The 15,768-nt window shown below is 37.7% G+C and overlaps 1 protein-coding gene across 1 annotated transcript; it reads left to right on the plus strand.

Annotated features, from left to right (window-relative positions):
* Positions 1–1,660: 1,660 nt before the first annotated feature.
* On the plus strand, positions 1,661–7,532 carry cysltr3 (cysteinyl leukotriene receptor 3). The gene is made up of 5 exons (XM_071206623.1): positions 1,661–1,667; positions 4,341–4,491; positions 5,525–5,692; positions 6,146–6,313; positions 7,001–7,532. Exons 1-5 carry the CDS (start codon positions 1,661–1,663, stop codon positions 7,530–7,532), a joined length of 1,026 nt encoding a protein of 341 aa, XP_071062724.1.
* Positions 7,533–15,768: the final 8,236 nt, after the last annotated feature.

A 15,768-nucleotide genomic window follows, 5' to 3' on the forward strand; every position in this document is an offset into this window, starting at 1 on the left:
GATGTTTTGCAAAAGAGAAACATTACAGCTGGAAAAAGAATATAAAAGATGAACCGTAGAGATTTAAGCGAGAGAGAAACCGTACGGCGTTGAGCAGCGTGGGATTATGTAAGGTCTCCGATGTGTTTAATTCTTAGAGCAGGGGTGCCCACACGTTTTCTGCTTGGGAGCCACTTTTAAAATGACCACGCCCAAATGATCTACCTCCAGGGCCGCCCCTGCACCATCTGTGTCGCGAGCAGGGGGGGTGGTGCTAGTGGCCGCACAAGCGCATAATAGTGCGCCGCATTTGCGCTTCAGATGAGGAGGTGAGGCCCCCTCATAACGGCATGAACCCCTATGTCACAACACAACTCAGACTGGCGAACCTGTACGTCAATCAAGTGGCACATGCCATAGTAAGGATGCCACGATCTACCCACGCTACCTTTGCGATCGACGTATTGGGCACGCCTGTCTAAGAGGAATCGCTAAAAACAGTATTTGTATGCAAAATGAATCTCCTGTGCTGCCACCTGCTGGCTGTAGGACTGTATTACAAATACATGTATTGAATATAAAAATATAAAATTATAACAATTTCACAAAAATTGCCTCGAGGTGTGTGTGTGTGTGTGTGTGTGTGTGTGTGTGTGTGTGTGTGTGTGTGTGTGTGTGTGTGTGTGTGTGTGTGTGTGTGTGTGTGTGTGTGTGTGTGTGTGTGTGTGTGTGTGTGTGTGTGTGTGTGTGTGTGTGTGTGTGTGTGTGTGTGTGTGTGTGTGTGTGTGTGTGTGTGTGTGTGTGTGTGTGTGTGTGTGTGTGTGTGTGTGTGTGTGTGTGTGTGTGTGTGTGTGGCCTAGCATTACTATACTTGTGAGGACCTAAATCTGTTTACACAGTCACGTGTGGGGACTCGCCTCCCTTATGGGGACAAATTGGAGGTCCCCATAAGGGGGATCATTAATCTTAGGGTGAAGACTTGGTTAGGATTAGGGTTACTGACTATGTTTGGACACACATAACGTGGGATGCTTACTGCCATTTGACAAACTTCCGCACGATGGCACTGAATGTAAGTCAATGTAATGTCCCCTGAAGTGATGTATACATGGTATGTGTGTGTGTGTGTGTGTGTGTGTGTGTGTGTGCGTGCGTGCGTGCGTGCGTGCGTGCGTGCGTGCGTGCGTGTGTGTGTGTGTGTGTGTGTGTGTGTGTGTGTGTGTGTGTGAGTGAGTGAAGAATGTCAACAGCAGAAATATGAAGCATGTTCAGTCACGTTTTCACTTGTATAGGTTCAGGACACATTTCAATTCCAGAGAGTAATCTGACCGCAACTGATTGTTTGTGTGTGTGTGTGTGTGTGTGTGTGTGTGTGTGTGTGTGTGTGTGTGTGTGTGTGTGTGTGTGTGTGTGTGTGTGTGTGTGTGTGTGTGTGTGTGTGTGTGTGTGTGTGTGTGTGTGTGTGTGTGTGTGTGTGTGTGTGTGTGTGTGTGTGTGTGTGTGTGTGTGTGTGTGTGTGTGTGTGTGTGTGTGCCCGCCCACTTCCCAGGAAATCCATTACACACACACACACTCTCTCTCTCGCTCAGACACTCACTCAGGGTTTATCGCCGCAGGAGAAGAAGATAAACGGAGGGACGGAGAATAAAAATGAAAAGAAATAAAAAGAGATGAAGACAGGATGAACGGTGAGTGACGACCTTTCAAAATAAAGCCCTTTAATATTTAGATCCTTTAAATTCAGAGCCTTACAAGGTGGTTTGTTAAACACTCAGAGGATCGTCTCGCTTCAGTATAAACTCAACTCTGTTGCAGAAACATGTTTGAAAGATTACTCGGATATTTTACTTCAGGGAAAACATCTAAATACTGTGTTGATAAAATACTCAAATACAAGTCAAATCGCACAAATGTTGGTCAAGTTAAAGTAGTAGAAGTTTTATCAACAAAATGTACTTAAAGTATAAAAAGTCCAAGTAAAGAACGTCCATCATGTCTATTCTATAAAAATGACATAATTAGCTTAGTTTTATTAATGATGATGTTTCTAATAACCTTACCTGCATTATGTGTTTACTTTATTTTGCATTTACATTATTAATATTGTGAATGAACTTGAGATATAACACAAAACAACTTAGAAATACAAATATTTATGTAAACAAAAAAGTTTACTAGCAGAAGTTGTATCAGCTACATTTAATTAAAGTGCTAGGAGGCTAGTTAGCGTTAGCTGTTAGCTGAGTCCTGCCGAAATAAATAACGGAGCTAACCGCTAACGCTAACAGAGGTCTCGTTGGGTTAAAATACTCGAATATAAGTAAAAGTTTTTAAAATGTTGGTTAATTATAAATAGTGGAAGTTTTATCAGCAAAATGTACTTAATGTGTCAAAAGTCAAAATAATAGGACGCTAGTTTGCGTTAGAAGTTTGTTTTATGTCTATATTGATTCTGAATTTTCTACATCCAACTCACAGGTTTATTATTACTTTGAGAAAAAAGATTATTAATGTAACTCTTTTAGAAGATATGGTCATTTGTTCGGGGAATGTCCTTTTCGAGCCTGAGACCTGGAAAACAGGCTCAGGGCTGAACAGGTTAAAGAGGACGGTTGCAGACCATTTACCTCCACTAAAACCTAACACACGACAGGAGAGGGGAAACCACAGACATCATGAGAGAGCCTCTTTAAAGTGACTCAGAGTTACCACAGAAACCAGAACTCTCAGAAAGACTAAAAAGGCATTTCTAAACGGTCTTAAATCAGACATGTGGAGAGGTTGAAGTTTAATCTCAGAGTGCATGTCCAGTGACCGTAGATATAAAAACAGAGGTCGGAGGTCGCGCTGTGTGTATGTCGGACATTCTTATTCGAGCTTCAGCGTAAACACTTTTCACAGGCGGTGCTGCAGAAACTCAGAGGAAACGCAGCGAACACACACTTTAATAAACATCTGCTCCTCGTCAGCTGTGGAGAACGTGTTTAATGAGAGGTTTAATGAGAGGAAAAAACACAAAGCAACTGTAAAGACACAAAAACAACATCAAAGGGACCTAAAACAACATCAAAGGGACCGGACACAACATCAAAGGGACCGGAAACAACATCAAAGGGACCTGAAACAACATCAAAGGGACCTAAAACAACATCAAAGGGACCTGAAACAACATCAAAGGGACCTGAAACAACATCAAAAGCCCACTTAGTGTCCACTAAACGACCACACAAACACATTAAAGGATGACAACGAGGCACCAATTCACTAACAAGAGACTCATAACGACAACAACACGTTATTAATGGACATAAAGAAACTATAAATAACTACAAAAAGACTCCAGACCACAAAGAGTGACTAACGATATACTAAATGGCCTCAAAAAAACTGCAAAAAACTGTAACTACGAAAACTTCACAAAACACTCAAAATAATTTCCATAAACTCACTAAACTTCTGGAAATGACCACAAATAGACAAAAAGAGCTGCATTAACGCACATACAACGATCATAGAGACAACTAGCGTCCTTCATGACGAACAAGAAGCGAACAATAAATCCATTAAAACCCAAATAGTGAAACTCCTCATTCAAATACTGTCAGCAGGTGTGTTCCTGTCAGCAGGTGTTTTACTAACAAGGACTGCTTTGTTTAACACACACACACACAGACACACACACACACACACACACAGTTTCCTGGTATTCACATTACAGAAATAACATTTGTTTTAGACACACCTGGAAAATACTTGTGGGAATTAGTTTTTGCTACTGCTACCAAAGCATTAGCATTAGCATCATTAGCATCATTAGCCTCATTAGCCTCATTAGCATATATAAACATGACACGTCAGAAAACTCGTAGAAATATTTGAAACGGTTTTTGTAATCCGTTTGATATTTGTTCTTAAAATATGTTTATCTTTCTTTTCCAAATAAGGAAATTATTAAGACTTTTTTTCTCCAAAATCTTTGGCTTTGCTCAAATTTATTTTCCTGAGATAAAATGGGTTTTTATATTTACAAAAGTTTTTTCCTTAAAAATGTAAACTATTGATTCATAAATATATTTCACTTTTCTCAACATTTAATTGAGGTTTTTTTCTTTAACAATCAAAACTTCTCTTTCTGTTCTTGATTGTTTTTTTCCTTCAAATTATCACACAATTTTTACTTTTTTTTACTTGAAAATTACAAATTATTCACAATAGTTTTCATCAAATATTGAATTTATTCTGTCTTGAATTCATGAGATATCACTTTCTTGTCCTCAACATTTTCAATTGATTTTTTTAATTGAATAATTAAGACTTTTATTTGGAAATCTTTGCACTTCTCTTACAATCTGTCTTTTCAGCGTGCCTGAGTAACAGCTCGTCAGTGGGGGGGTGTTCCGAGGACTCCTTTAAGTACCTGGCGTACAGCGTCACCTACCTGCTGCTGTTCCCTGTCACCCTGATCTGTAACGGGGGGGCGCTCGTCGTCTTCATCCTGCAGTGGAGCCGCAGGTAAATACACAATAATAATAAATACATATAATAATAATAAAGAAGAACACAAACACGTCCCTCGTTCAGGTGATTTACCGTTCAGATAAAACACCAATAACCAGTTTGTGTTTTATGCAAATCAACAACATCATGTTTTCAGCTTTATGATTTTTATTTATATATTTACATTTTCCTAAATCTCTTTCTATTTCTTAATTGTATTTATTATTATTTTTGCTATTATCTTTATTTTTTTAATTATTGTTATTTAATATTTGTTTTATTTGTTTTAGTGTTTTCATAATTTTGTATTTCGGCACAGTTCACAGTGTGCAGGATCCTAATGTGTGTGTTCACACACAGATATCACACTGTCGTTAGAAACAAATGATCTCTCCAGTTTCCCAGAGGTCAGATATTATCACACCGTTCAGAAGAGACGCTTTGCATTAAACTGCATCTCAACACTAACGCCTCTCTGGCACACAGAGCTGCTGTAACTCCTGTTCTATTATCATATATAATAATATTTACTTCCCTCTCGAACATTCAGACAGCAGCGTCTACACCTGTCACAAAATGAAGGTTATAATTTGATATTTGTACTTTTTATTTACAAAACTAATGAAGGAACGCAGCTCTCACTGGGAGACGTCATTATTGGTTTTTGTTTCAAATATGCTTTAAGAAAAGATCATATTCTACAAAACCTTACGTTTGTTCCTCCTGTTGAGCTTCATTTATGAGAAAACATCTTTCAAAATCTCCAAAGAAAATGAATAACATAAAAATAATAATAAAAATAATAATAATAATAATAATAGTGTTGAAAAATAAATGAAATAATTATGATTATGAAAATGTTAAAGAATGATATTACAAATATATATAATAGTGTTAATGATAATCATAATAATAATAATTTAACAAAAAAAGTCATGTTAATAATAATAATAGTGTTTTAAAATAATAATATTAGTATTTTTAGTATTGTTATAAAAGTGTTGAAAAAACAATAATACACATGTAATCTCTTCCTTTTCCCCCACAGAAGCTCCGCCTCCTGTGTCGTCATGACGAACCTCGCCCTATCAGACTTCAGCTTCTCGCTCACGCTGCCTCTGAGGCTTCATTATTACTTCAATGAACGCGTCTGGATTTTTTCTGATTGGCTGTGCAGACTCTACGTCTACTGCTTCTACGTCAACCTGTACACGAGGTAACAAACACTGAAGTACATTTGAACACTTAAAGTAGATGTGTGTAATATTAGAGAAACAAAATAAGTATCTATATAGTTAGAGGAATATCGCATACCCTTTTTCAAAATAAATATGGCTTTGACTTGGGAAAAAAATTAACAATTTTGAGAATTAAATCTAAAAATGTTCAGGAAATATTTCGTTATAAAAGAAAATCCTACATTTTTTGTAAAATTGAACTTGCCATATATATATATATATATATCTGTTTTTTTTTTTCTTAACCATTTCACGAAAGAAGTTTATATATTTATTTGGGTTTTAAAATTATTCATATCTTCAGAAAAAGATGGAATTATTAGCAATATTTTAAGAAATATTCAATAGTCTCAGGACATAAACACATGTGGTATTTCTAGAAGAGAAGTTGTAATATTAAAATAATATAAACAGAATAGTTTCCCGCCTAGCATCCTCTTCCTGACTCTACTGAGCGTGCTCCGGTGGCTCGCGGTGACACGCCCCCTGCGTCATCGCACTCTGGCCACGCCCACTAAAGCCCTATTGGTCTGTTTGGGAGTTTGGTTGCTTGTGGGCGTGGCCTCCGCACCCTTCCTGCTCCAGGGGAGGATCTGCAGGTGAGACAGGAAATAATAAACGTAAAATGTGTTCTTTCATTTTGATGTATTTTATTTTCTGTATCAATTACATTTGAAAAATTAATAAAACAAAAAAGAAATCCTAAAAAATGAATATTACTTTTTATTTGTATGTTTTTTATTGTTGAGCTTTAATATAATACATTGTAAAAAATATAAAATCAAATTTAATATAATAATGAGATGATGTCACCACCATTACCTTTTGTGCATTTTAAGTGTAATAATTACATTTTCATAACATATGCACCTTCATTAGTTTTACCCATTTCTAGCCTGCAGAGGGCGGCAAAGTACTTTATTATTAACGCCCCTTTAGATTTGTATTGTTAATCTTTCATTAAATACATTATAAATATATATATATATAAAATAAAATGTTATATAATTATTATATAATGTCGCCACCATTACCTTTTGTGCAATTTATGTCTAATATTGACATTTAGGTTTCATTACACATTCACACCTTTGGCAAAGTTTACTTCTCACTTCCTACTTTATTAAAATCATGTCATTTGTTATTTTGCAGACAAGGCACTTTCAGCACATTAAACAAAGTACAGAACAATGTGTCTGTCAAAGGAAAGAAAATACCTATCCCCTACCCAAAATACTTTATTTTGAACATACAAAACATCGCTTTTGATTTGTTCCTTCTCTCAGGTCGGGGGTTTATCGCTGCTTCGACCCTCCGACTCGCTCCTTATCGCAGACGGTTCTGATCATGAACTACGTGGCACTGTTGATCGGTTTCCTGCTTCCCTTCCTCACCATCGTGCTGAGCTACAGTCGGATCGTGCGCTGCCTCAACAGACGCTCAAGCCTCCATGGCACCGAGGGTCCGTCCGCACGACTTCGCCAATGCAACCGCCGGCGCTCCGTACACCTGGTCGCTATGGTGATGGTGACATTCGTGGTGTGTTTCCTGCCTTACCACGTGATGCGCTCGGTGCATCTTCACGCCACGTTTGCCGGCTGGAGCTGCGATGTCACGGCGCTGCTGCAGAGGGTGGTCGCCGTGACGCTGTGCATGGCGGCGTCCAACAGCGGCATCAACCCGGTGCTGTACTACTACTCCACCCGCAGGTTCAGGGACAACCTGAGGGAAGCACGCACCTCGCTGTCCGGCCGCCGGGGGTCCATCGCCGCCGCTATATCACTGAACCGCTGGAGAAACAGCCCAATGTCCCCCTAAACCATGATGGTACACTTCCAAAGGACACTTACTAGCATTGGACGCTTGATGGGGCACATGATTGAACGGAAGCTTGATTAGTTTGTCGGCATAGCTGGAAACGTCCTTCTATTTCATTACGAAGACCAAATCCAACACCCAATGTCCCCCTAAACCATGACGGTACTCTGGGAGTGGTAGCAGGCACCTGATTGGACGATTTGGAAACGTTTTTCTATTTTATTGCGAAGATCCAATGTACCCCTAAACCATGATGGTGCACTTCCCTAGCATTGGACACTTAATGGCTGTGCTACGAGGCTCCTGATTGGACGAAGCCTGGATGGAACGTTATTTTATTTTATTATTAAAAAAGTTCAGCAAAATGTGTATTTGTGCCGCAGGAAGAACGCCAACTGTTGGCTGTCCGAGGCCGAATGTCCCCCTAAACCATGATGGTACACTACGAGCATTGGACAGTTTTTGGGTGTCCTACGAAGCACCTGATTGGACGAAAGCTTGATTAGTTTGTCGGCATATTTTGAAAGGTTCTTCTATTTTGTTCCCTTAAAGTTTAACCATGACGGTACTCTTGGGATTGTAGGAGGCACCTGATTGGACGAAGGCTTGACTAGTTTGGTGGCATTTTTTATTACGAAGACTCAATCCAACACCCAATTTCCCCCTAAACCATGATGGTACACTTCCCTAGCATAGGACACTTAATGGCTGTGCTACGAGGCTCCTGATTGGACGGAAGCTCGACATATTTGGGGAAAAAATGATTGTTTGAGACAAATTTGTTTTTGTATTCCAGGAGAAACTATCTCATTGGATGACAGCTAGACCAACAGGGAGGCTCGTATAGAAATTCTCATATCTCTTAACAAAGATATTTATAGTTAATTTTTCACCAAAATGCCTTTTTGGGAGATTGCAGAGAATCTACTTTATCTTTTTGTATATTTAGTATATTAGTTGTATTTATTTATTCAAAGGTGCTCTGAACTTAAAGCAGTACGATTATAATAATTCTTTATGTCTTTGTGCACAAATCAATCCATATGTTTCTCTGCTTCTCTTGCATACCACCACACTTACAAACATTGGACACTTAATGGTTGTGCTACGAGGCACCTGATTGGACGAAAGCTTTTCAACCTGAACCAACGAGGCAGCTCTTTTGGAAATTAGACAAGAAAAAAAGTAATATGGAAAGAAATTTCGTAATAATTTAATAAATAGAAATATATTTTTTGGAGGAAAACGTAATATTTCTGGAAAAAAATACCTAGATTACTGATGAAAAAAAACTCTAAATATTTCAGGAAAAACTGTAATAACTGATATATTTGTAAATTGTTAATAATTGTAAATTGAAATATTTCAGTTACAAAATGTTGATTGAATAATTTTTTAATAGTACAATATTTTGAGACAAATGTTAAGTTATATAGAAAATGTAGGGGACAAAATGTAAAAATATTTTGAATTTTTATTAAGTTAACAATTCTGCACTGTTAAGAAAATATATCATTAAACTGTATTTTTGTGTTTTTATCAAAGTTGGAAATTTTCTTGGTCTGCACATAAGAAGTGTGTGTGTGTGTGTGTGTGTGTGTGTGTGTGTGTGTGTGTGTGTGTGTGTGTGTGTGTGTGTGTGTGTGTGTGTGTGTGTGTGTGTGTGTGTGTGTGTGTGTGTGTGTGTGTGTGTGTGTGTGTGTGTGTGTGTGTGTGTGTGTGTGTGTGTACATGTGTGTACATGTGTGTGTAAGTGTCTGATTGCATTTTAAATGTTTCCTGTGAGGAATATTTGTTTACATATTTGTTTCCAAGGCACTAAATGTTTTCAGTCACGTAAACAGGCAGCATTTCTCCAACGCTGAATCGGTTTTCTTGAGTATTTTCACAGAAATGTGTAAGGGCTTTTTTTATATTACAGATCCCAAGAAGTGTCTTTCTTCAGAAGAACAGTTATAAACTAAACGAAATTGTTCCATTTTCCCTGGAGGAAACTAACTCATCATAGCACACAGGAAATCAATGTTAGAATATAAAAAATATGAGTTACAAAAATAATAATATAATTCATAATTATAACAATAAATATAAATAAAAAAGTATAATAATTTGTTTATATACATAGTTTTTTCATATTTCAAATATTTATTAACACTAATATTTTTCAGCAGCATTATAATAATACTTTAGTTTGTCATATGTATTTCCACAAACAAATATTAAAAGAAAATAATAAGGAGCTGAGAAAGTAGCTGGAAACATATATATTGTGTATTAAATACAATAAAATAAAATAATTATTAATATAGTTATTGTACTTTTAATTTTTACAATTGTATTTATTGAGAAAAATTGTTTTTTTCCGCTAAATTGAGATGATCACAAATGACCTGGTGTAATTCCCATGTTTAGCCCACAGGGGGCGCCAAAGTACTTCATTTCAAACATCAACTGCAGTAGAACAGCAGCGCCCCTCCGGTGACTCTCTGTCATTACATCTCTGTGGACCAGGGTTTTATTATAGGAGTTACGGCCGTCTTTCATGTGTGTGTGTGAAAGACAAACACACACAGTCAGAAACTCGTAATGTTTGACAGGAACACACACACACACACACACACACACACACACACACACACACACACACACACAGTCAGAAACTCGTAATGTTTGACAGGAACACACAGAAACTCAGGTGATGAACACGTGTTTACCTGAAAGGAACATTTACTTCAGTTTAATTATGAGGCGCTGAACGTCACTGTAGTATTTCTCATTCATTTTTCTCTGCACTGCATGTATTTGAAAAGTCACTATACTTTATAAAAAATAAACTCCACCATTACCAGCTGGTTAAGAAGTTAATGCATCAATAATATAATTATGCAGAATCAGCACTTTGTCAAATTAGGCGGCCATTAGGCCAATTATTGCCTAATTTGGCTGCAGTAATTTACAGTCATTTATTCCGGATGGATTTAATAATGATGATGTTTCTGTCTGTTCGAAGAAAGCCGGATGTTACTATTTAAAGCTCACTTTCACATGTGGTGATTTAGCGAGATTCTCAGGCAGGTTCAGGAGTGTCTTGACTTATATGACTTCAAACTGGATTTACATTTTTGTGTGATGTTTTAATACAAATTTTACATTTTGAGAGTTTAAGTTAATTACAAAAGGTATCTGTTAATTGTGTGTGACTAGACGTGACTGAGTTATAGAGGTTTATATGAAGCATTGTTTTTGATGAGATGAAAGTTTTTCGCTGTTTTAATGATGATATTTGTGTATAAAGCCCTTTATTTAATTATATTTTATTCACATTAAAAGTATGCCGAATCAACTATCAGGAGCTCATTTTCACAATGTATCGAGTATTTCTACAATAAAATGTAAATTAATTATTTTAAAACCAAATAAAACTTTGAACTAGCGAAACTCTCAGGCAGGTTCAGGAGCGACTTTTTGATTTGACTTCTAATGGATTTACGGTCATTTATTTGTGATGGATTTAATAAAAATTTCACATTTTGAATGTTTAAGTCTGACTTAATTTCAAAATATATCTGTTAATTGTGTGTGTTCTTTAAAACCAAATACAACTTTAAAATAGCGGGATCTTTTTAAATGACTTCTAAGTCTCTTCTAAGTCATTTATTCTGGATGCATTTAATAGTGATAACATTTGCTGGTAGTTTAGGTTGACTAAAACTCAAAATATAAGTTTAATGTGTGTGTGTGTGTGTGTGTGTGTGTGTGTGTGTGTGTGTGTGTGTGTGTGTGTGTGTGTGTGTGTGTGTGTGTGTGTGTGTGTGTGTGTGTGTGTGTGTGTGTGTGTGTGTGTGTGTGTGTGTGTGTGTGTGTGTGTGTGTACATGTGTGTACATGTGTGTGTAAGTGTCTGATTGCATTTTAAATGTTTCCTGTGAGGAATATTTGTTTACATATTTGTTTCCAAGGCACTAAATGTTTTCAGTCACGTAAACAGGCAGCATTTCTCCAACGCTGAATCGGTTTTCTTGAGTATTTTCACAGAAATGTGTAAGGGCTTTTTTTATATTACAGATCCCAAGAAGTGTCTTTCTTCAGAAGAACAGTTATAAACTAAACGAAATTGTTCCATTTTCCCTGGAGGAAACTAACTCATCATAGCACACAGGAAATCAATGTTAGAATATAAAAAATATGAGTTACAAAAATAATAATATAATTCATAATTATAACAATAAATATAAATAAAAAAGTATAATAATTTGTTTATATACATAGTTTTTTCATATTTCAAATATTTATTAACACTAATATTTTTCAGCAGCATTATAATAATACTTTAGTTTGTCATATGTATTTCCACAAACAAATATTAAAAGAAAATAATAAGGAGCTGAGAAAGTAGCTGGAAACATATATATTGTGTATTAAATACAATAAAATAAAATAATTATTAATATAGTTATTGTACTTTTAATTTTTACAATTGTATTTATTGAGAAAAATTGTTTTTTTCCGCTAAATTGAGATGATCACAAATGACCTGGTGTAATTTCCATGTTTAGCCCACAGGGGGCGCCAAAGTACTTCATTTCAAACATCAACTGCAGTAGAACAGCAGCGCCCCTCCGGTGACTCTCTGTCATTACATCTCTGTGGACCAGGGTTTTATTATAGGAGTTACGGCCGTCTTTCATGTGTGTGTGTGAAAGACAAACACACACAGTCAGAAACTCGTAATGTTTGACAGGAACACACACACACACACACACACACACACACACACACACACACACAGTCAGAAACTCGTAATGTTTGACAGGAACACACAGAAACTCAGGTGATGAACACGTGTTTACCTGAAAGGAACATTTACTTCAGTTTAATTATGAGGCGCTGAACGTCACTGTAGTATTTCTCATTCATTTTTCTCTGCACTGCATGTATTTGAAAAGTCACTATACTTTATAAAAAATAAACTCCACCATTACCAGCTGGTTAAGAAGTTAATGCATCAATAATATAATTATGCAGAATCAGCACTTTGTCAAATTAGGCGGCCATTAGGCCAATTATTGCCTAATTTGGCTGCAGTAATTTACAGTCATTTATTCCGGATGGATTTAATAATGATGATGTTTCTGTCTGTTCGAAGAAAGCCGGATGTTACTATTTAAAGCTCACTTTCACATGTGGTGATTTAGCGAGATTCTCAGGCAGGTTCAGGAGCGTCTTGACTTATATGACTTCAAACTGGATTTACATTTTTGTGTGATGTTTTAATACAAATTTTACATTTTGAGAGTTTAAGTTAATTACAAAAGGTATCTGTTAATTGTGTGTGACTAGACGTGACTGAGTTATAGAGGTTTATATGAAGCATTGTTTTTGATGAGATGAAAGTTTTTCGCTGTTTTAATGATGATATTTGTGTATAAAGCCCTTTATTTAATTATATTTTATTCACATTAAAAGTATGCCGAATCAACTATCAGGAGCTCATTTTCACAATGTATCGAGTATTTCTACAATAAAATGTAAATTAATTATTTTAAAACCAAATAAAACTTTGAACTAGCGAAACTCTCAGGCAGGTTCAGGAGCGACTTTTTGATTTGACTTCTAATGGATTTACGGTCATTTATTTGTGATGGATTTAATAAAAATTTCACATTTTGAATGTTTAAGTCTGACTTAATTTCAAAATATATCTGTTAATTGTGTGTGTTCTTTAAAACCAAATACAACTTTAAAATAGCGGGATCTTTTTAAATGACTTCTAAGTCTCTTCTAAGTCATTTATTCTGGATGCATTTAATAGTGATAACATTTGCTGGTAGTTTAGGTTGACTAAAACTCAAAATATAAGTTTAATGTGTGTGTGTGTGTGTGTGTGTGTGTGTGTGTGTGTGTGTGTGTGTGTGTGTGTGTGTGTGTGTGTGTGTGTGTGTGTGTGTGTGTGTGTGTGTGCGCGCGTGCGCGTGTGCGTGTGTGTGTGTTCAGATGAGACTGCGTTATTGAGGTTTATATGAAGCGTTTTTGGACCAGATGAAAGTTTCCCACAGTTTCTAAAGTAAGTTTTCTGAATGTGTGTCAGAGTGAGCCCTCCCTCTGGAGGAGGGGCGGGTCGAGGCTCTCTCGGGGCGGGGATTCAGGCCCCTCTCTCCGGGTCAGCCTCTCTCTGTCTCCCCCCCCCCTTCCTCCGTCACGGGGACGCGCATTCGCACACCGCCGCGCGGCCAGGCCCCGGCCAGCCTCTCTCTCTCTCTCTTTCCTCTCTTTCTCTAAAGTTTCTAACTCTCCGGTAACTCTTCGGTTTACCGTCACTATCCCCCCCCTCCCCCCAATCACCCCCTAACAGAAGAACCGGAGCCAACCAGGGACCGGCTCTGGGTCAGAATCACAGCCGGACATAGACCCTGGTTTTCGGCCGGGACTCTCCGCCCCGCCGCGGCCTCTCTCTCTCTCCGAAGTGACGTCATCCCGGGGAAACTTACAAAGAGGACTAAATTAGTGAGTAAAGTTTAGTTTACCGTGTGTGCGTGCGTGCGTGTGTGCGTGCGTGTGTGTGAGAGAGAGAAATGTGTGTGTGTGGGGCTCAGTAGCGCCCCCACCCCAAACTTTCTGACTCTGACCAAGTGTGTGTGTGTGTGTGTGTGTGTGTGTGTGTGTGTGTGTGTGTGTGTGTGAGAGAGTGTGCGTGCGTGTGAGTGTGCGTGCGTGCGTGTGTGTGTGTGTCTGCCGGTACCGACAGGCCGGGCCGGTACCAGCTGTTTGTTGTTGTTTGTTTGTTGTGTCTCGGTGAGAGGGTTCCTCCCGGTCCGGTAGAGGTGTCTCGGTGAGAGGGTTCCTCCCGGTCCGGTAGAGGTGTCTCGGTGAGAGGGTTCCTCCCGGTCCGGTAGAGGTGTCTCGGTGAGAGGGTTCCTCCCGGTCCGGTAGAGGTGTCTCGGTGAGAGGGTTCCTCCCGGTCCGGTAGAGGTGTCTCGGTGAGAGGGTTCCTCTCGGTCCGGTAGAGGTGACTCGGCTCCATTGACTCTGTGATACCCTGTGGTGTGATAATAAACATGTCGTTTCATTTAGAATAATACACTTTAAAGACCTATGAGAGCATATCATAAAATAAACAAGTAAATAAAAAGATAATTTAATCAAAAATAATTAAATGTAATATAAGAGAAAGAAAAAAACATGGACTTTCCATTCCAAATATTATTAATTGTCTTTAAATTATTATTATTATTATTATGTTTTATATTTATTTTCCCAATCAAACGCTTTTATTACAATTAAAAAGTGCACTGAGAAACAATAAGATGCTTTAAAGCATGCTAAACCTCACAGGTGAAATCACGTTGGACCGTCAGGACCGACTTTAAAAACACTATTTATTTAAATGTCATGCATTTTAATAAACACTACATTTACCCCAAAACGATAAATACAAATATACAACATGTATTTGTTCCTTTATGGTCCGTATTTAGAGAGTAGCAATGCTACTAATTATAATGATTAATATCTATTTGATACCTGAAAAGAAGGACCTGAGGTGTTTAGAATGTAATAAAGCACTTTAAAGGACGAATAAAAGATATTCAGGATTTTGTGTTTTTTCTCAGATTAAGTGAAAAACTGAGGAACATTGCTGTAAACACACTAACCTGTGTGTGTGTGTGTGTGTGTGTGTGTGTGTGTGTGTGTGTGTGTGTGTGTGTGTGTGTGTGTGTGTGTGTGTGTGTGTGTGTGTGTGTGTGTGTGTGTGTGTGTGTGTGTGTGTGTGTGTGTGTGTGTGTGTGTGTGTGTGTGTGTGTGTGTGTGTGTGTGTGTGTGTGTGTGTGTAAACTGATACCATGAGTTGGAGGATCATCTCCTTCAGATTAGCTCATAACTGATTCGTCACTTCGCTCATCGACCAATCACAGCGCCGACTTTCATCACCGTGATGATGTCATCAAAGAGGCGGGGCTAGAGACAGGCGTACAGGAACGTAAACATAGGCGTCATCTACTATTTTAATTTATTTTAAAATATTTTTCTACTTATTTTTCACCTTTCATTTAATTTGTATTTATTTGTTTGTTATTATTACAATTGTACTTGTTTAACTTAAAGGGTAATTTAAACCTACCTTACCTACCCCCCTTAAAGGTGGGGTACGTTTGAGAAAGCGGCTCGAGACACACTTGTTGTTATATTCCATGGAATGCTCTGAACGTCCGACAGCAATGAACATCTGAAGAGCTTTG

Source organism: Pseudochaenichthys georgianus, chromosome 18 (genome assembly GCF_902827115.2).
Source record: "Pseudochaenichthys georgianus chromosome 18, fPseGeo1.2, whole genome shotgun sequence".
NCBI lineage: Eukaryota > Metazoa > Chordata > Actinopteri > Perciformes > Channichthyidae > Pseudochaenichthys > Pseudochaenichthys georgianus.

Bases quoted from the DNA above. Each gene is read 5' to 3' on its own strand.
- cysltr3 (XM_071206623.1), top strand. The intron at 4,492-5,524 runs GTAAATACACAA...TTTCCCCCACAG, and splicing joins ATCCTGCAGTGGAGCCGCAG to AAGCTCCGCCTCCTGTGTCG. The intron at 5,693-6,145 runs GTAACAAACACT...TTTCCCGCCTAG, and splicing joins TACGTCAACCTGTACACGAG to CATCCTCTTCCTGACTCTAC.